The following is a 22,901-nucleotide window of genomic DNA, read 5'->3' as shown; positions in this document are numbered from 1 at the left end:
CGTGCCATTCGTAATTTTCTGCATCACAATTCACAGAATTAAAGTAGGGGCAATATCCTGGATCGTAGGCATAGTCTATCAGCTTGTAGACGTAATCTCCTGTAGGCAAAATCACTTGTAGACGTAATCTCCTGTAGGCAAAATCACTTGTAGACGTAATCTCCTGTAGGCAAAATCACTTGTAGGCGTAATCTCCTGTAGGCAAAATCACTTGTAGGCGTAATCTCTGGCACCCATATTACCAACCCTCAACGATATATTAGAACAACACAGTATAATAACACCCCTCAATTAATTAATGTAACAACACAGTATCCTGCCTACGACGCCATGTTAAATAACGTGCAGGTACATTCCTTGATACGACACTGTAGAATAAACCGATCCGTGAGTTGCCGTATAGCTTATATGGCATAGCACCGAGAAGCCAATCAAGCTGTTAATCTGATAGCTTTAATACCATGGCAAAAGCATCACTTTCCTTGACTTGTCTCACCATTGCCTTAAACATCATTAGGCTACATAATATCTCAAAACTCGATTACACACCAGCTTATACCGTATACACCGCATTCTGCGACCGCAAGACTTTTCTGATGAGAACTAGACTGTACTTTCCAGTTAATTCAATTTTCAGTCTTTTTGTCTAAAGCTTTTAGTACGTTTACGGAAAACTGCAAATGTCGTAAACCTCATTGGTTATTCGTAAAATGTGAAGACAATAATTAAACTATTCGTAGCTTGAGAGTATCATTTGAGCACAACAACACAGGGCTTCACTTCGGGCTTCCCAAAAAACATTAGATTAAAAACAACGTGCTTATGGCGCCAATGTCGATCAGCTATGGCGGGGCTAAATACGAAAGTTACGGATTTCTTTGTCAGTAGGAAAAGAGTTAGCGAAGCCCACCGATCGAAGCGCCAAAAACTCTCAGATCTGACTGAAGTGTTTAAAAAGCCTCATCAAACTATCACCAATGTGGTAAACTGATTGTTTTTTAGAACTGAATTTGTTTCAGACTAGATTTGCCTCATTTGGCCAAACATTTTCAGACTACATATATATATGAGCAATCTTTATTGTGGTAATCAATAGTCATATTTTACAATATGTTTTCCACAAGGTACCGCAGCAAGTAAACTAATTAAAAAAGCAGTGTACAACAAAAAAATAAAACGAACACAAAAAACTATAGTCTAACTAAAAAACTAGTGAATAGTCTAACTAATATTATAATGTTGGAACTGAATGCATAAAATATGCAAAACGCAAGCTTGAGGATTGATATGAGTATTTTTTAAACAAAAAGTGGTTAGATAATAGCTCTGTGAAAATAGTTATGCATACCTAAGAATACAAAATTTTAGTTATGCAAACAACGTGTAATGTTAAAATAGGTAAGGCTATATGGTGAATGGTATTATTGGTCAGAGGATAGTAGGTGTAGTTTGAGTTTTGTTTTAAAATATTGCAGAGGAAGAGTTCTTAAATGAGTGCAGAAGTTATTAAATGAATTTAGCAGGTTACTGTTGAGTTTGTTGTGGTTTATGGCACTAGGTAATTTAAATCTGGTCCTGGTTTTGTGACCATGGTTTACAGTTTGAAAGCTATAGCTGAGATATTTAGGGCAGTTATCGCCGAGTATTGAATGAGCAGTGAGGCAGGTAAAGTACTGTGATAGCTTAGGTAAGGCAAGAACAGCAGTAGTGCTTGTTATTAAGTTGGTAGGCGGTGATTGATGGTTTTCATGGAGTAATACAGCTTTTGTTACATACGATGTATATGGCGTTATATCTTGGCCTTGTAACGTTTCCCATTTTAGAATCGCGTTCGTGTTATTTTTTGACATTTCTGCACATTCTTCGTAGCTTTTTAAATTGAAACTGATATACTTATATACAGTGAAACTCGGATAACTCGTCCTCGGATATCTCGAACACATGGTTAACTCGAATAGATTTGTTTGGTCCGTTCCCACGCAATGATAAATTGCTTTAGATAACTCAACCATAACTTGGTTAACTCGAACAGTTTTTTTGCCCAACAGCTACCGAGACGGTTGTTATCGCTTTATAATATCACTTTATTCTATGCCATAGAGATAAACAATAACTTTTAGTAGTTCTTAGGCGTCATTATTACCACTATCGGCAAAATGTTTTCGTTAACAACTTTTCTATAGGTTACCAAAAAAATCAAATTTTACCAAACATCCGCTTGAGGATAGCCATCCGCAAGCAAGGAGAAGCGAGGTAACCTTCAGATAAACTTCAAGAAAAATCGGCAAAACTGGTTTTTGTTAAAACGCTCAAAAGAAAAATGTCTTTTTTTCTGAGAGTTTCAACTGTGATCAGGTTTTGCCTATTTTAATCTGAAAACGTCCTGGCAGTCACATCACCTAAAACAAACAAACGAATCTCAAGTAATAAAAGGAAAATATTTACACTTTCTGATAAAAATTGTTAAAACATTACGTGAGAGGTCCCTTAACTTGCAACAAGCAATCAATGCTTTTGATTTATATATAGTTTGTATATGTACTGATAAATACAATAATACATGCACTTGTGACAGTGTTCTCATAACTTGAACGCTCTGATAACTCGAACACTTTCTCTCGGTCCCGTGAAGGTCGAGTTAGCGGAGTTTCACTGTATATATACCCTACAGGATGAAAATATTCGTTGGTTATAAAAATTCGCGATTTCGCGAACAGTCAATTCTGCAAATTATTTAATTCCGTGAATAATTAGTTCTATTTGTAATCACAAGGGAGAATAACTACTGCATCAAATTAAAAACTAGCTGCTAGGCTAGTTTTTAATATAAATACTAAACGTAGTTGAGTTCCAAAACATTTTTAAAATCATTGCCTGGGCTTTCAGCTAACACCATTGCCAATGCATCACATTTCTTTACAAAATTATTCAAGGTTGTCACAAGATCTGCAGAATGGTTTCATCGCAAAAATAGCCGCTAGGCAGAAGTACTAAACGTAGCCGAGTTCCAAAACTTCTTTAAAATCATCGCCGGCTTCGAGTTTTATTGCCATTGCATCAAACTACAAAATTATTCAAGGTTTTCACAAGTTATTTGGTATGGCTTCGTCATCGCAAAAAAATCTCTTGTCTTTTTACATCGAAATCAACTCTATCAATCTCTACTACCGATGTTGAGGACGATCATGATTCTGATCTGGACATTATGGTATGTATTTGATTTGCAGTGCAGATACGTTTTTCCATAATTAACTGCATTAGTTAATTATTTTGTTTAAAAGTTGATCGCTTTCATTAACTACTTCAGCTATTGTTTTTGTACTTCCTTAAGACTTATTAATATTTTTTCTTTTTTGTGTCTACTGCAGATTGAGAATGAAACAACCTACTCCGATTACGAAAACTAGAGACAAGTAGTAATATTCATCAAGGCAGGAATATTGGCGGAGAAGCAACCAGTCAACCTAGACCCCTTCATTGACAACAACTCCTTGATATCGCTACAGCAAACATGATTAAATTATATATTTTATTTCATGTATAAATATATTATAATTTATTACAAACTTGAGTGTACAAATAAAATATTTCAAATAAAATTTTACAAATGATGAATGGAGTAAATACAAACAGTTTAGTCTATATGGCGGTTGTCTAAAGCAATAAAATTAAACTGATACTTTTGATAAGTGAATACTAGCGTGTAATGATGCTTTCTGACTAGTTATTTTGGTAATAGCAGCTCTATATCGCTGTCACTGTTTTGGGTAGATGTTAAAGGCGATTCTCTCGCTACTACATGGCTGGTAAGGAAGTTATCATCAGAACTCTCCTCGTGGCTTACCATTGCAAAGTTCTGCCGGTTGGCCAAAGATTTGTGCTCGTAAAGGCGTTTTTGTTCCTTTTTTAAAACAGATTTATTCTCCTCGTAAGTAGCTGCGGTCACTTCTACCTCAATTTCCAGACCTCCCTGAATGATTGGTGATCTTCTAAGAATGACATATACCACCCTTGCAGTCATTGTGCTTGCGTGTATGATGAAAAATCTCTCTCTCACACTAAAACAAATAATGAAGCGGTAGGGATGGAAAAATAAATATTGCGTTTTACCGAAGAACCAAAGTAAAATTCAACTAATTTAGTAAATGGTTTTGAAAAAACTCATTATTTACCACAAATTGTTGGTTCATCAAAGGCCTCCAAATCGATGAATATTCGTAAAAACCTCTGAATGCAGCAAAAAATTTATAGCTTAGCACGATCCACCTGTAGTTCTAAGCTATACCCTACAGGATGAAAATATTCGTTAGTCATAAAAATTCGCGATTTCGCAAACAGTCAATCTTGCGAATTATTAAATTCAGTGAATAATTAGTTCTATTTTTAATCACAAGAAAGAATAACTACTGCATCACATTTAAAACTAGTCGCTAGCCTAGTTTTTAATGTAAATAATAAACGTAATTGAGTTCCAAAACATTTTTAAAATCATTGTCTGAGCTTTGAGCTAACACCATTGGCAATGCATCACATTTATTTACAAAATTATTCGAGGTTGTCACAAGATATGCAGAATGGCGTCATCGCGAAAATAGCCGCAAGGCAAAAGTACTAAACGTAGCCGAGTTCCAAAACTTCTTTAAAATCATCGCCAGGCTTCGAGCTTTATTGCCATTGTGTCAAACTTTACAAAATTATTCAAGGTTTTTACAAGTTATTCGTCATGGCTTCAGCATAGCCAAAAAGCTCTCCTAGTCTTTTTACATTAGAATCAACTCCATCAATATCTAATACCGAAGTTAAGGACGATCATGATTCTGATCTGGACATTATGGTATGTATTTGATTTGCAGTGCAGATACGTTTTTCCATAATCAACTGCATTAGTTAATTCTTTTGTTTAAAAACTCATCGCTTTCATCAAATACTTCAGCTATTGTTTTTGTACTTCCTCAACACCCGTTAATATTTTTTTTTGTGTTTACTGCAGATTGACTATAAAAACTAGAGACAAGTAGTAATAATATTCATCAAGGCAGGAATATTGGCAGAGAGGCAACCAGTCAACCTAGACCCCTTCATCGACAAAAACTCCTTGATATCGCTGTAGCAAACATGATTAAATTATATATTTTATTTCATGTATAGATGTATTATAATTTATTACAAACTTGAGTGTACAAATAAAATATTTCAAATACATAAAATTTTACAAACGATGAATGGAGTAAATATAAACAGTTTAGTCCATATAGCGGTTGTCTAGCAATAAAATTAAACTGGTACTCTTGATATGTGAATACTAGTGTGTAATGGTGCTTTCTGACTAGTTATTTTGGTAATAGCAACTCTGTCGCTGTCACTGTCTTGGGTATGTGTTGAAGGCGATTCTCTCGCTGCTACATGGCTAGTAAGGAAGTTATCATCAGAACTCTCCTCGTGGCTTACCATTGCAAAGTTCTGCCGGTTGGCCAAAGATTTGTGCTCGTAAAGGCGTTTTCGTTCCTTTTTTAAAAACAGATATATTCTTCTCGTAAGTAGCTGTGGTCACTTCTACCTCAATTTCCAGACCTCCCTGAATGATTGGTGATCTTCTAAGAATGACATCTACCACCCTTGCAATCATTGTTCTTCGGTGTATGATGAAAAATCTCTCTCTCACACTAAAACAAATAATGAAGCAGTAGGATGGAAAAAATTAGTATTGCGTTTTACCGAAAAACCAAATTAAAATTGAACTAATTTAGTAAATGTAAAAAACTCATTACTTACCACAAGTTGTTGGCTTATCAAAGGCCTCCGAAGTGATGAATATTCGTGAAAACCTCTGGACGCAGCAAAAATTGTTTACCGTAGAATAGCATGATCGCCTCGCAGTTGTAAGCTAAATATAAACCGGAACACGCGGTGTGCGCATGCGTAGAAATATATATTGCTAGCCGCAATAGAGTTAACTTTTTCTAGAGAGTGGCAGTTTTCAGCCGCGAATAAATTCATCCGCGAATGTGCATGAAAAGACAATTTTCGCGAAAAATAACTCAGCGAATAAATTCATCCTGTAGGGTAATAGAAAACGAAACACGCAATGCACGCATGCGTAGGGTTAACTCTATTGGTAGACGTAATAGAGTTAACTCTTCATAGAGAGTGACAGTTTTCAACCGTAAATAAATTAATCCGCGAATATGCATGAAATGGCAATTTTCGCGAAATTTAATTTGAATAAATTCATCCTGTAGGGTATTAGGCTACATAGGATTTTGACGTCTATGATACTATCACCTACCTCTACAGAAACAGAAGGTCGAGATTATGTCATCACGGTAGCTATGAATTCTGACAACAAAATGATCGGACCATCAACTATCCTATCAGGGCTTAGTCATAGGAGTCGTTAAAAGTTTTTACTACCACCATGTGCACTCAGGACAACAAAAAACTTCAACGTGTGTGTTGCAAGCACTAGATGGTCGCAAGCAATGCAACTGTGTGACATGTTATAAACAAATTTTGCGTCGCTATTCCTGGACATGATGCTCCTCATGCTGGTGTTTATTTACTATTTTTGCTGCTCATATGGCTTCCAACTCTTTCTAGTTTTCCCTTTTTATTAAGAAAGTTAACTAAAAGTCATTCTTTATTAATAGTTTGTGTTGTGCTGCGCTGCTACTTTTTTAAAAATTGAGTTAATCAGTTCAAGTCTGGAGTACAAACTAAAGAACATTCCGAAAACAAAATGTAAATCTCATTTTTAGTATTTTTTCTTTTCGGGGAAAAGTGTACATAAAAATTCAAAATAGTTGATAATTTATAATTTGTTTTCATAATATCTATAAATTTGTTCATCAGTAACCAGAAGCCTTCAGCATTCAGAATACGAGCTTATTGAAGTATCTATCATTTATCTACATTTATCTTATTACGACGATGTATAAAAGGTTGCCCCTAGTTTTCAAGAAACATGGGATGCCATGGAGTATTACACGAGACTGTGCAGGTTAAGAAACGGTGCTTAATTTATGTGCAAAAACATTGTAGCCAAAACATCAGCACCAAATATTATCATTCCTTTTGCATGAGGGGTCGCAGATATCAATAGCCATAGAAAGTGCACGAATTGTTGTACAAAGCTATAATGTTAACTACAATCTTTTACAGATGCCGTGCAGTTTGTTATATAGAATACTTGAGTTAAGTTTATTTAAATAACGCATAGCAATGTGTCTCTTTTTAATTTAAATAAAAATTATTGTTGCCGCCCTTGATAGCATTAACCCTGCGATCATGTGCCATTTATATGCCACAATTACAAGAAAAGTGAAAATATTTCTGATGCTGTGGTATCTAGTGCCATGCCAAATGATAGAGTTATTATTTGTACAATGATTTATCTAAAAAAAATAGCTAAAAGAGGAGAAATGTTTTGTACCATATTGCATGAATCGCATAAATGAGAGAAAGTCTCCGATTATTTTTGCATTGTTCTTACAAATTCCTTATTGTTGGTTCATAGAGTGAGGCGAGCAGTGCGAAACGACCAAAAAAGAGTTCCAGAGCAGCAGTCAAATCCTCAACTCGAAAATCTCGGAAAACAAACTTTGGAACACAATTAACTCTTTCTGATTCATTGCAATGCTTGAACGACAAAGGTGAATGCAGCATTACTCCCAAAGATGATTCAAGCTTAAATCTATCCGAGCCACACTTTGACTTTAAAGTAAATGCCATCGTGCCTTCAGATTGTGACTCCATGGTAAAAGCTTATGATACTCAAGCAAGCCCTAGATCTACACCGACCAAGCGTTCCTCTAAACAACAAATAATTCCAACAAAAAGAAAGCGAGCCCCAGGTGATGGGACTCCGGAAACAGAAATAATTAGCTCTGATGTAAACAAGAAAATCGTAGCGCTTAGAAAATTGGACATGCCATCTTCAGAGCAATTGAAGCCTAGAGTTGAAATACCTTCCGCACCTATAATAAAGGTATGTATATATATGTATGTCATGGTATTTATTGTACTTAATATGTTGGGTGCGGAATACAGCGCACAAATATCATTATTCGAGGAACTACATTTATGTTTGAGAATCTCAATAAGGTTCTCGCGATTTTTCATGCAGTCTTCCTAATTCCTGGAATGTAGGTATGATGAATTATCAACTTATGCATTGTGCTTGTCTTTGTGCATTGAAACGATGTTTGCATGGATTTCAGTGAGCTTTAACTCTTTCAGTGAGCATTAAAATCTTACTGAGGAAATATTCTGCCCGAATTAATTGAAACGAGTTTTAAAAAAAACCAATATACCGCTAGTATTTAAAGAATAGAGAAAGCATAATATTATTATGCTTTATTAGTTATCTTGAGGTGTTGACTGATGTTCTAAAAAAGAATCAAGGAGATTGACCCACTAGAAGCTGAGATATAGCCAGCCAAACACAGGTCTACCTAATAAAGAATCGGAGGAAAACCCTTCGAAAATCCCGAAAACTGTGACGTATGAAATCGATTTAATCTTCATGTGCCGGAGTTGCGCACCCTTACCGCCGTTACATATAATGATTGTTTAGGCTACGAGATGTGAAACGCTTCTCGCTATAGTAAATAATTTACAGACTGGCTCTGGTTTCTCAGGAAAATCAAGCAAACATTGTGTGGTAAAGGCATTTGCCCACAACCTGTCGCCGTGATTTTTCAAAACAGAAGAGCAGACTTTGACTATTGTGCTTCAAATTTTAACTCGATAGCCACGGATATGCTCTGAAGATCCTCTGTTCAACGAACGGCACGTTTATAGTCTATATGCGACATCCGGGATTGCAGTTCATTTAGAATAAGAAATGGGAATGTGAATTTTTGTTCATTCATCATTTTTCTATTGTGTATCTACTGCAGCATTCAGTTGATTTTCATGATTATCGTCACTATTAACAGACTGTAAGTTCACTACAGTCATAATCTTAAAAAGTATAACTTGATCATGCTGCTCTTGCTGTAAGAAAAGAAAACGATAACTTTTGATTTGATTTTTCTATTGATCTATAATCTTATCTATGATTATTTTTTATGATTAATATAATAATCATAATGCATATTATACAAAATAATAATATAATTGCGTATAGAATAAATGATGTAACTAATATAATTTGTAGAAAGTGATAGCAGAATGTTGCGAAATAATAGATGCGTGTAATTATTTTATTCTAAAACTAATCTACACTTCAGAGGGACTGGTTCGGAATTCTCAGAGCAATGATTGTTAGGCCCAATTTGATTGTTCTATACTTCCAGGGATTAAACCAATTAAAACGCCGTGATTGTTATAGGAGAGCGCATTAGTTGGCTTAATTGACCAATGGCACACAAGTCGATTTCATACGTCATATATTGATGATTACCAAAACACTTATGTTTTTTGGTAGACCTGTGTTTGGCTGGCTATATCTCAGCTTATTGTTGGTCAATCTCCTTGATTCTTTTTTTTAGAACATCAGTCAACACCTCAAGATAAATAATAAAGCACAATAATATTATGCTTTCTCTACTCTTTAAGCAAGATCTCGAGAATAAAAACAGATATCGTTTTACCGTAAAATGCATTTTATTCAAAACAAAATTCTCTACAAGATAAGTATAAAGTGAACTCCACTCTCGTACAATCTCCAACATTTTATTTGCGTTGAACGAACGCGGTGTGTTTTTCCTTGTCATGACAATAACGATCTGGTTTTCCCGTCTTGAACAATAATGAGAAATAGAATCGTTGAACCAAAAATCTTTCTTTCAGGTGCACGTGATTGGCAACAAGGTTGTTTCACTGGAGACAAAACTTGATTGGTCTAGCTAATGTGTGGGTTTCGTAATGAAAAGAAAAGTGAAACCCTATTGATAAGCCAATATATCGTTTCACAGTTGGTACTTTTATCACCGCAAATTGTTGGAAATGTCTAGCCAAAAAAATATTCTATGGATAGTAAATGATTGGCAACAAGGTTGTTTCAATGGAGACAAAATTTGATTGGTCTAGCTTATGTGTGGGCTTCGTGATGAAAAGAAAAGTGAAACCCTATCGATAAGCCGATACATCGGCTTGTGGTCTGTACTTATATTACCGCGAAAGCCGATACATCGGCTTACGGTAACGAAAGAGTTAATAAACTCAAATGCAAAATAGGCTACATTCTGTGAGTGTTTTTTTGGGGGTTGAATGATAGCACCTTCTTGACAACCAATAAGGCCAACACAAGTAAAGTTCATAAGTTTATTTTATTGAAATGCTTTCTACAGGTTTGTGATGACCTGATTAGCGATATATTAAAGACTGGTTTTGAGGATGAAAATAAATAATTATTTCTGTATTATGTACAATTCAGCAGCAGAAAGTTTTTACACAGACCACTTCAACGCAAGAGTGCTACCTACCTTTAATAATGCTTTAAAAATGCATTCTTGAACTTATCACGCTAGTCTAAACACCGCTTTACCTGCCAGATGCTGGTCAAATATTTTGAACTTGTTTCAAAAAGATCCTTTGACTGGTCAAGCCTTCCTTACACATCTATCATAGACTTAGATATCTATTATAGGTGTATTCGGACACAACTAAAACTGAAGTCCAACGTCTACAAAAGTGAATTTGCAGAAGTTCGATTTTTTAACTCAAAACATTACATAAAAATACTGAATTAACGGCAGTTTTATTCAAATTTGTACATTTAAGGTCCATGGTTTTTTGAAGATGTGTTTTTATAACTGTTTTCAAACAATTTTGTCATGATATATATTGTTTTATTTAGAATTACAGATGCTGTGGTTATGTAAAAGTTTATTAAATTAAATTGATTGCCACATGAAAGTTAAATTGAGCAGTGTCATTATGGCCATGATTTACATTGTATGATATAATCAACTATCTTATCTCAGGGTGTTACTTTCAGCTAATGAGTTGTGTGCTGTAAGCTACAGTCGATGGTGTTTGAAAATAATTGTGGTTTAATGTATAATGTTAATACCTTGTACACTACTGACAGAAAATTTGGCTGTGATAGCATATATAGGTCAATGAAATGAGGAAATTTTGTTGATATCATCCAGGTAGCACTTGCTTCTGTAGAATATGCCGTGCAAGATGGCGACATCGCAATCTCATAAAGTCAAATCCGATAGAACTGAACACAACTCAGTAACTCCTAATACACCCGGACCTGATAGTATCAGACCTAATGCAATCAAAGCTGAAGTAATTACATCTGACACGACAAGACCAGATGTGAACAAACCTGATGCATCTTGTCGAGATACTGCAGAATTGAAAGCGAAACTAAGCAAGTGTGGCAAACTGTCAGATCTCAAGGTTGGCTTCCGTTTCATTACTTAGTTCAGAGCCATTGATGAACCCTGTGCTTGTAATACGAGCTTGAGTAGAAATGGCTTGATTTAGAATTGAGGAAAATATGTAAAGGTCAACTCTATTCCATATTTCTACCAGTTTAATAGCTTTAGAATAATGAGCTCATGATTTTGTTGACATATTGAATATATCATAAGTAACCAATGGCTATTGTTATTTTGAGAAACACTGGGGAGGTTGTGCGAATTGCTGAGGCACTTGCAACACTTTTTGTACATGTCAAGACAACTTGGATATTGCACTATTGTAAATAGACTAAAGTGTGCCATCCCAGCCCAAGTTGTGTTCATGGCACAATGGATCCCAAGTTTTATGGTCAGTCTGCGCGGTTTTAGGAAGGTCATTTGACTACTATCCGGTGCTCTATCATCCTCTAGCTCACAACCTCGTAGGCGCTGTTAACCACCCATGCGCTTTGACCTTTTGAACCTTGTCGTCATGCATATTTCATTGGCTGATTACCTTTTTTTAGAGTGTATAACCAATACAATCTTCAAAGTTTCACGTGTTTTACATTTGTTGGCATCCTTCTTTATGTTTTAGTTAATTTTTGCAGGCTTGTCTCCGGAGTGTACGAAATATAAAAGCCAAAATAAAGGAGAAGAAAAACAACTCCACACCGGTCAGTGAGTCTGCAGAGGCATCAAATAAAAGGTTTGGTTTTTAATGCTAAGAGGGAAGATTAATTCATAGTTTAATTTTATGGCTGCCTCATTTAAACAGCGTGAAAAGTTGTTGTTGAGAAGGATTTGGATTTGAGGTTGGGGTGACAATACAACCTGCATTAATTGGAATCCACTCCTATGCACCATAAAGATCTTCTTATCTGTGTTGCTATTATAGAGCAAAACTAGCTTGAGTAGCAAGTATTGCTATGTAGGATAACACGAGAACTTGTAGGGTCGAAAATGGTGGAGTGAGATACATGTACAGGCAAACTCGGATAACTCAAACTTCACGAGACCGAACGAAAGTATTCGAGTTATCAGAGCGTTCAAGTTATCAGAGCACTGTCACAAGTCCATGTATTTATTAGTAGATAAATGTACATATACAAACTATATATAAATCAAATGCATAGATGGCTTGTTGCAAATTAAAAGGCTTCTAATGTAAAGTTTAAAAAAAATTTCATCAAAAAGCATAGAGACTTTTCTTTCACTTGAGATCGGTTTGTTGTTTTAGGTTATGTGATTGCCAGGACGTTTTCAGATTAAAATTGACAAAACTTGATCGCTGTTGAAATGCTCAGAAGAATAGACATCTTTTTCTTTTGAGTGTTTTAACCAAGATCAAGTTTGCCGATTTTTCTTTAAGTTTATTCGAAGGTTAGCTCACTTTTCCTTGCTTTCGGAGGGCCATTGCTAAGCGGATGTTTGGTAAAATTGGATATTTTTGCAAACCTTTAGAAAAGTCGTTAACAAAAATATTTTGCCGATGGTGGTAATAACGACTTCTAAAAACTACTAAAGGTTGAGGTTTATCTAGTGTTGCACGATATCTTTGCATGTACATTTGATTATTCGGTCTCTAAATATATCGAAAAATATCGAACATTGGAGTTGTTTCCTTTCGATATATAGTGTTAGGCTTAAACACGAATGATATAAAAAGATATTGGTTAATATCGGTTGAAAAACAAGAGTTGTCCCCTCTTTACAATAAGGAGCATGGACGACTCCAGTTTTGCAAAATAAACTAAGCCGATATTTCGATAAAATATCGGCTTCGATATTCATATCGATTTGAAAACTGACCCAATATAAAATCATCCACTGAAATATATCGTCATATCGAATTATATCGCTATCATGCAGCACTAGGTTTATCTCTATGGCTTGGAATAAAGTGATATTGTAAATCGATAACAACCGTCGCAGTAGCCGTTGGGAAAAAAACTGTTCGAGTTAACCAAGTTGAGGTTGAGTTATCTAAAGCAATTTATCATTGCGTGGGAACGGATCAAACAAATCCGTTCGAGTTAACCATGTGTTCGAGCTATCCGAGGGTGAGTTATCCTAGTTTGACTGTATTAACAATACCAGGTGAAATCCTATTGGCACGTTTGTAGTTGTTCCACTCCAGCTTATGTGAAGTATAAAGACTTATCAGTAAAGATTCCGGCAACGCTGACTCTGCCATACAAGTACAAAATTCTGGAGGACATGTTTAAAGGCACCGACACAATCATCAGTATAATGTACAACCGGGTGGAACGATGCACATTTGACAAACTGAAGAGAGCAGTACAGGAAATGCTACGCAAGTATGCTTGCTCTATCAAGTTATATGACTCATTTTGCATGCCTTGCTTGTGTGGTAGCTGGCCTATCTCGCAGCCCATGTGAACTTTCTGGAACGATGCGAGATCTTCGCATATATATATTCATACAGAAAGTTTAGATTTTGTACCTATAAAATAGCATACTTATTTTATGATATGACAATTTATAGACATATTGTTACATGGTATCTGATGTGAATGCTCTCGGCTAATGTTATGATATAGACATATTGTCACATGGTATCCAATGTGAATGCTCTCGGCTAATGTTATGATATAGACATATTGTCACATGGTATCCAATGTGAATGCTCTCGGCTAATGTTATGATATAGACATATTGTCACTTGGTATCCAATGTGAATGCTCTAGGCTAATGTTATGATATAGACATATTGTTACATGGTATCTGATGCTCTAGGCTAATGTTATGATATAGACGTATTGTCACATGGTATCTGATGCTCTGGTAAGGCAAATGACTTTTTTGTGAAGATACTGCCAATAGTTCGTATTCAAGGCTGAGTTATAGTCTTTCGAATTATACTTGCTATTTGAATGAGTTTATTTGCTGTTGGAAGGAAAACAATGTTTCTCTTCATTTTCATATGCCATGAAAAATAACAACTGTACGGACCAAAGTTTATGCTTTTGATTGTAATACTGTGTTTCAATGATATTTGTGATTATCATGGTCAATGCTACCCTGGTATCAGCTAAGACATATTAGTCAGTATTGATGTCATTAACTATTTGTTCCGGTTGGATTTTTTGCTGAAATTTTCAGAAATTTTGAGCCAAAGCATCTTGGTCAAATCAAGTCGGTTTTCCCGGAGTCGTACGAGCTGCGACAGGAAGTGGGTATTGTTGAGGCGGGACTCAAGAGCAAGAAATATCAGTTGACAGTCGAACCCATTCTTGAAGGTAATCCAATATCCTTCTGTCTGACTGTTTCACGCCTCAAGATATCCCTCTATCTGACTGTTTCACGTCTCAGGTTGTGAAGCCATCATTTTTTTACTTTGTGACTTTCATGTAGTCAATGTATCATTTATCAAGCATGTTTTCTTATTCATCTGTCACCGACTTTTGTTAAAGGTAACAATTCCGGTTGATTGCGGTGAACATGCTTAGAGGTAGTTCTAAGGGAAGATTGCTGTTGTGATTTGGCAGATTTACTGCCAAACACCATGCAACATATCCTATTTGCTCTAGTGCAGTTGTTCTTAACCTGTGTCCGAATGAAACCTTGGGTTTTGGCACAACTATTAGATCTTTGGTGAAGCCAGCAATCGCTATATTATCATATATATTATGATAATATATATCATAGTATAATATTATTACAGTGATATTATAAATTATATTTTTCCAATGATAAATAGCGCTATGAGTGTACATAGGACAGCTATAGGGCTCAGTACCTCCAACAAGGTAAAGAACCTCTGCTCTAATACATTGACAATAACTGACATGGTGTAATAACCGACATGATGCAATAACTGATGTGATGTAATAACTGACATGATGCAATAACTGACATGATGCAATAACTGATGTGATGTAATAACTGACATGATGCAATAACTGACATGATGTAATAACTGGCATGATGTAATAACTGACATGATGCGATAATTGACATGATGTAATAACTAACATGATGTAATAACTGACTTGGTGTAATAACTGACATGATGTAATAACTGACATGATGTAATAACTGACATGATGTAATAACTGATGTGATGTAATAACCGATGTGATGTAATAACCGACGTGATGTAATAACCGACGTGATGTAATAACCGATGTGATGTAATGACTGACGTGATGTAATAACCGACGTGATGTAATAACTGGCGTGATGTAATAACTGACGTGATGTAATAACCGACGTGATGTAATAACCGACGTGATGTAATAACCGACGTGATGTAATAACCGACGTGATGTAATAACCGACGTGATGTAATAACCGACATGATGTAATAACTGACGTGATCAGTTTATGGTTGTATTATCAAACTTAGTTTTCTTCCATGTAAAATAATGGTAATTATTTATGCATGAGATAAAAGGCGGTGTGCAGAGCCAGATGAAATTTTTTGCTTTTGGTAGCTTGCAGGTTTAAAACTTCAGTGACACAAAGACACTAATTTTGCAGGGCTCAAAGAGCACTATTGTACTTTTATCATGTACAGTTTCTGCTCATCATAAAGGTTGGCTTGCAACAAAATTCACATTACAGTTATTTGGTATCACAAAAGGCTCACCATGTCTTACTCTGTTGTGTTGTAGGTGCCAAATATGTGGAAATGTGATTACAAGCTCTTAAAAGCTAAAAAACGAACAGTTAATCCCAACCATCACGAAAACGTCGTAGTTTGGAATCCCTTTATTTCGACGACATACTCAACTCGACTTGGTTATTGTTTTGACATGTGCTGTTATCACGTAAAATGAAAGGCCAATAAAAGGCTCTATATATAAAACGTCTCGTAGCACTAGTTAATGACAAACTTTTCGTGTTCTACCGGAAAGCCCTTATCAAATATAGATGCTAGCTACTTTACAGTTTCATTTCAGTTTGGTCTAATCATCTAGTCGTAATCTGATCATGTGACCCATACTTCCTGCCAAATAGCACGAACAATTTCTGCAGCTTTTTTCGACTATCACAGGCGACCAATAGGCTCGTCATGTTGATCAGAGGATGATATGGACTCCTTTGAGCTAAGGTTGAAAAATTAAACGTATTTTTGCGGTAGGTTTTACAATATCAGTGCTCAAAGTGACAGTATTACAATAATGATGAAATAGACGCGTAAGGACAATAGACATGGTTTTATTGAATATACCCGTGAATGTGTATATTTGTGAAAATATTTCGACGAATGAGGTTGCATGAAAGTATAAACAGAAGCCATCGTGTTAAACTACATCCCATTTGAGCCGTTTTGGAAAGGGATTCCAACCTATAGCGTTTTCGTGATGGCTGGGATTAATTGTCCGTTTTTGAGCTTTTAAGAGCTTGTAATCACATTTTCTCATATTTTGCACCTATATTACAGCAGACTAAGGCATGGTGAATATTTTGATACCAAATAACTGTAATGTGAATTTTGTTGCAAGTCAACTTTTAACCAAGGGAAGGTAGTGCTCCAAGTTAAGATGTCACAACTCCATAGGATTGTACTCGAAGCAGCGCTGTTGGATCTAAACAATACCAAATGAAATTTACATGAATTTCAGTTCCAGAGAAGGCAGTTCAGGTGGCAAAGAGGAAAGATGGCCGGCCAGTCTTTGGCAGCGGAGAAGTTATAAGGAGAAAAGAGAGCTTCAGGAGACGTCTGTTTGACATCGTGAAGTCTCATCACCAGGTTAGCGGCGTTGCCTGCTTGTAACTTGAGCGCTATCAACTTTGATAAGGCGTGTACAAATTTGAAACTAGCAGAGCTATCAGCCTAGAATTTTAAACTAATTAAAATGGCAAATTGATTTGTTTTATAACTGAAAAATTGATATTTTTAGGAACAGTCCAATTAAAATCATAACTCGGCTCAAAATTGTTTTTAATAAAATGGGTTGAAGGTTAATATTGCCGATTCTATTCACATTATGTGGTTACATGTTAAACATGTCAGCGATCGCCGAGCTTACATAATTGGCTCATTGAATAATGCAACTGAAGTGCTTCAATTGTTGCGTCAGACTTGTTTAGAATGCATTCTAAGGTTTTTAATTCATGTTAATTTTGCTACTGTTACTGTTAGGTCAGAAATAATAGTTTGATTATAAATGTAGTTATACTGCTGAATGCCCGGTAGTAAAAAGGTCTTTGGACAGAAAATTTATTTTTACATATAAAAAACGGGATTAAAAAATTAAAAACGCGTTTTTAATTGTTCTAATTCATCACCTACGCTCACAAGGTAGCAAATGTCTACCTAGTGATTATCTCCAATAAAATGTAACATGTGCAGTACTGTATGGAGATCTTACCTCTGAAACAGGCGTTTAGGCCCGTACACACAATCGCTCAAATTGATTATTAGCGATGCAATAGACCGCAACGTTGGATGGACTGCTATGACGTTATTTTGCGATGAGCGGCCAACGCAATTGTTGCTAGCGATGATGCGATGGACCTTCAATGTGTTGAACTTTGACACCAATGATCGCAATTATTAGCATCTTGATTGGCTGTTTGTTGACTGTATCGGATACAATTTCAACAGTTATGAAGATCAGGCCTGTATTCCCTAGTTGCATGTTGGGGCGGCAAATGTTAGGCGACTAGTTATGAACATCTGGGGGTTTTGAGGGGGCGGTGTAAGCTCCCCTCAACAGGTTTCTTTCATGTAGGGCCTCAACCGGGCCTCTAATGTAAAGTTTTAAAAAAATTTATCGAAAAGTTTAAATATTTTTTTATTACCGGTATTTGAGATTTGTTTGTTTTAGGTGATGTGACTGCTAGGACGTTTTCAGATTAAAATATGCTAAACTTGACCGCAGTGAAAACGCTCAGAAAAAAAAAACATTTTTCTTTTGAGCGTTTCAACAAAGATCAATTTTGCCAATTTTATTTTAAGTTCATCTGAAGGTTTCCACGCTTTCGATGGGCCATTGCCAAGCGGATGTTTGGTAAAACTTCACCTTTTGCAAACCTTTATAAAAGTCGTTAACAAGAACATTTTGCCGATGATGATAATGACGCATAAGAACTACTAAAAGTTGATGTTTATCTCCATGGCTTGAAATAAAGTGATAGCGATAAAAACCGTCCCCGTAGCCGTTGGGCATATATCTGTTCGAGTTAATGATGTTGAGGTCGAGTATTCTAAAGCAATTTATTTTCGCTTGGGAACGGACCAAACAAATCCGTTCGAGTTAACCAAGTGTTCGAGATAAAATTTTACATTTATTCCGAGGGCGAGTTATTCGAGTTTGACTGTACTTAGCTGCCGAAAAATCTTAAAAAGTTGGGGCGGCTCAGTCGGCCAGCCGCCCCAGGGAACACAGGTCTGATGAAGATTTGTGCCAATTCATAATCGCAAGCATGGCAAAGAACTATGCTCGTGATGAATCGCATAATTAGATAATTAACGATAACAAAAGGACCCACGAAATCACGAATGCAATTTCGTAATTTCTAATTGGTTCTTGTTTAGTGATCATCTACAGCTTATCGGCTCATAGTGTGTACACCTTATCGTTGGTGATGACGTAAAAACAGTTAATCGTTGTAGTCCATCGCACAGCTAAACGTTGATTTGAACGATAGTGTGTAAGGGCCTTTTGTCTGTCTGTTATCGTTTGTGTGTCCACTTAATAGTGCTTGGTTAAAATACGCAGGCGTGCAGTCGAGTGCGCCACGTGAGAGATCATGATGTCTAATGATTATATGCACAATTATTCCGAAGCGTGGTTGCATGGCTTAGTGGTTGGTAGTGCGCTTGGCTTCACATCTGTGCGTCCAAATGTGCGGTTCAATTCCTGTGAGGTTCAATTCCTGTGAGGTGCAATCTTTTTTCCTAATGCTCTAAACTTGCTTCAGACAGACACGGCTGTTATTATAGTAAATATGAAAATATTAGCTTAAATTACTAGCTTAAGTTACTCAAATTCATTGGGTAAAGAAACTTAGCCAATGGCAACTACATCACCTGCCACTGTTTATAAGCTATTTTAAATCATGAGCAAATGTGTAGCATAAGAAGTAAGAAATGTTTTACAACAATCTGATTTAGCTATGCTTCGAGCTTTCGAATATTTGAATTATGCATTTCCCGGGAACACACAGAAATAAACATATACCTTCAATTAAAAGTTAGAACAGTAAATGTATATCCTGATTAAAAATGAATTTTCTATGCAGAAACCTTTTTATTACCCGTGCAACCTCGGGCATTTATCTAGTCTTACGCTAAACTTAATTCTAATTCTGTCTTATTGTTAATTTTTTGTTACCTATATCTGGCATGGGTGTTTGTGCCTCGCGTTTCAACTCGCTTTCATCTTCACCTTTAGCAGGTTTTTTAAAATTCTTTTTGATCAGACGAAAAGGACCTGACCTGCACTCGTACATAAGTAATGCTCTACGAGTACTGCAGACTCATAGAGCATTACTGTATTTTTAAAGGACCTGACCTGCACTCGTACATAAGTAATGCTCTACGAGTACTGCAGACTCATAGAGCATTACTGTATTTTTAAAGGACCTGACCTGCACTCGTACATAAGTAATGCTCTACGAGTACTGCAGACTCGTAGAGCATTACTGTATTTGTAAAGGACCTGACCTGCACTCGTACATAAGTAATGCTCTACGAGTACTGCAGACTCATAGAGCATTACTGTATTTGTAAAGCCGTTATTTGTATTTGTAAAGTTTCTTATACTCTCATAGAAACTGTCTTTTATGCTCGTATCACAAATTTTTCTCGTATCTCAAGGTAAAATTTTGCTCGTATCTCAAATTCCTCGTCTGTTGGAACACTCATATGTCGGGGTATGACTGTATTTGGACAATTACGATATACACCCTCAGGATACAATTTTGATCCGTTCCACGGTTGGCATCGTAAAGGGAAAAAATCGCATGTAGGGGCATAAAAACCATAGTAATTATATAATGCAAACATCCCCTGGGAAAAATCGTCAAAGTTTTATATAAGTACTGTACATATTAAAAGTTAGTGACAAAATAGTATGTTAACCTTAGCAACTATAGTTACCTAAAGTAACTATATTGTATTTAATGTATTTATTGGTTATGATCTGAATTTAAATGTAACGTTGCAATGCGCTGTGCATTGCGTACCGTAGAGATTTCTTACCTTCATGATAGACGTACATATAACAAAACCTTTGATTTCACTTCAAATAAGTTCAGCTTACAAAACACTCACACTTAAAGGCTAAGTTTCAGTATGTATTTTTAACTATTTCATTGAATTTCAATGTTTTATCAACGAAATTTTATCACTCATCAGTTTTTATCTTCGCTTTCACTATAGCCTTTAGCGGGCCTCTTTAAAACGTTTTTCAACCTAATTCGGCAAGAAAACCCGAACGATGTTATTTTCGTAATGTGGGTTTTTGTTAGCAAGTTAATGGAAGTTGTCTCACCACTAGACCTTCTGTAGGAAGGGATTGCAACTCCAACTTTGCTACTTTTTCAAGGGAAAATATTACCGTTTTAGACACGAGGATTGCTAAATTGATAGAAACCGATCATCGTGTCTTTTTCAAGCATTGTGAAAATATTTTCGGCGAACGGCTTTTCGGTGTCTTTGTTATTTTGACGCATGCAATAAGCATATCGACTGCCAGACTTGCGCTGGGCCAAAAAATTTTGTTGATTTCGTATGGTGAACTAAGATTTGTATGGTGAGGTAAAAAATCATAATGTTCCACTTCGTAAGAGAAAGAAATCTTATATCAGGGTAATCGCATTTTGAGGGTGCACTGTAGTTGTATGGTGCATATTTAAGGCTTTCCTTTGTTTATTGAGTTGCTCCGGCGATAATAACTCATATTTAACTGCCACGGTTTTTGGTAATTCAATCATTTGTTTTATGTTAAATGTATGTCTTTACTATGTTTGGTGGTGGTGCCGTTTGTTGAAAGTTATCAAAATTATGGATTGCGGAATCATAATACAACAAATAAAAAGTTTAATGTGATACTCAGCATTTTATATTTCTGAAACTGGTGTGTAGGATATGTGTTGATATTGTTGAATTCTCAATGTTTAGAAGTGCATTGTTATCTCTAATAAATGTATCACTACAGTTTATATATGATTTTTTAAATAACTTTAATGTTTACAGAGCTTTTTGGAGAAGCTAAAACCAGCAGTCAAAGTCGATTCTCAGAAGCTGACCCGGTGGCATCCCAAGTTCTTGCTGGAGGAGGTGCCGGAGGTGCAACCTTCTCCTCTTCCAGAGGCACCTGAGGCGGAGAAGGAGCTCATTACAGCTAAAGATGTGCTGAGTAAAGCTCGGGGAAAAGTTCCACGCAAGGTATGAGATTCACTTTTCCTTTTGACCCTTTCCATGGTTGGTAAAGTTCAAATAATATGGACAGAAAAAGTTGAATTGTTTGACTTATCGAGAAACCGTGGAACTGTAAGCTAACAAAGAACTTTCTATCAGAGAATTCTTCTTAGAGAGCTGGTGAATTATTGTTTTCAACAATTCAGGAAGCTAATTTTATGCAATTAAATAACTTCATGACTTACTGCAACACAATATTGCGCAATAAACATGAACATTCTCTTCAACTTGAAATATTAAATAGGCTTGTGTTGATCTGTGCTAGGCAGGCAGGTTGGCTCTCGGAGTTCTGCCTTGACATTGGCGCCACTTCTTTTGGGTTATTTTAAGGTGTCTTACAGAAATATTCTTATCATCTTAGTAGTTACTAAATTAGAGTTGTAGGGATGCCATGTAACCCCGTAGATAGGACAACTCCTCATAACATTGGATTAGTATGGATGCTGACAAACACAGAGACGTCCTTCAGGTAGAATAACTCCTAGCGATCTTTTATTAAGATAATGAGCTTCTATGCTATAAAAAAGGTTTAATATTTACTCATTTAAAACCATAGAATATGAAACCTTTGATTATTTTTTAAAGTTCCATGAGGATTCCTTTCACTCATTCTCATATATTGTCAAACATCCATTCATTTAATAATTCTTGAAAACTTAATTTCTCATGCAGTTTATAAAAACAGAGACAAGCATTATTGCTGAAGAGATTGTCTGCTTGTTGTTACTGCTTTCACTTATATGAGCATGAAAATATTCATAAAATTTAGCTTTGTTGGACAGTGTCAATTCCTACATTGTATACTCTCATGTTTTGTCTGGACAAACATTTGTTATCGTTAAGCAAGCAAATGTCACTGCAGCAATTCAACACAAGTCTATCTCTTAAAGCTAATCCATATATATAATTATCTCAGTTTGTTGTCATTGGTCTGTCCAGCATAGCTATTAAAATCTAATGAACAATGTATTTCGTTTAACTCGTGGCATTCAAGTCACAGTCTGCTTATAAATGCTAGGCTAAGCCATTTGTAACATTCTCAACTCGTTATTTATCCTTATCCCGATTGCTCACGCTAAATGTGTGCTTGTCATTTTCAAATGTGCCGTTAAGGTCCGGCCACACGTAACGAATTATTC

General features: G+C 35.9%; 1 protein-coding gene across 1 annotated transcript in view; it reads left to right on the top strand.

Moving 5' to 3' along the window:
- Positions 1–844: 844 nt before the first annotated feature.
- Positions 845–22,901, top strand: part of LOC137388743 (DNA replication factor Cdt1-like) — a 28,328-nt gene continuing 6,271 nt past the window's right edge. The window contains exons 1-8 of the mRNA XM_068075201.1: positions 845–982; positions 7,514–7,984; positions 11,119–11,358; positions 11,972–12,069; positions 13,487–13,681; positions 14,487–14,623; positions 16,955–17,082; positions 21,538–21,729. Coding sequence (XP_067931302.1) covers positions 845–982; positions 7,514–7,984; positions 11,119–11,358; positions 11,972–12,069; positions 13,487–13,681; positions 14,487–14,623; positions 16,955–17,082; positions 21,538–21,729 — 1,599 coding nt within the window. The remainder of the gene's footprint in view (positions 983–7,513; positions 7,985–11,118; positions 11,359–11,971; positions 12,070–13,486; positions 13,682–14,486; positions 14,624–16,954; positions 17,083–21,537; positions 21,730–22,901) is intronic.

The sequence above is a fragment of the Watersipora subatra genome, chromosome 1, assembly GCF_963576615.1.
Source record: "Watersipora subatra chromosome 1, tzWatSuba1.1, whole genome shotgun sequence".
Lineage (NCBI taxonomy): Eukaryota > Metazoa > Bryozoa > Gymnolaemata > Cheilostomatida > Watersiporidae > Watersipora > Watersipora subatra.
The sequence above is the reverse complement of the archived record's forward strand: the minus strand, read 5'-3'. Positions and strand labels throughout refer to the sequence as shown.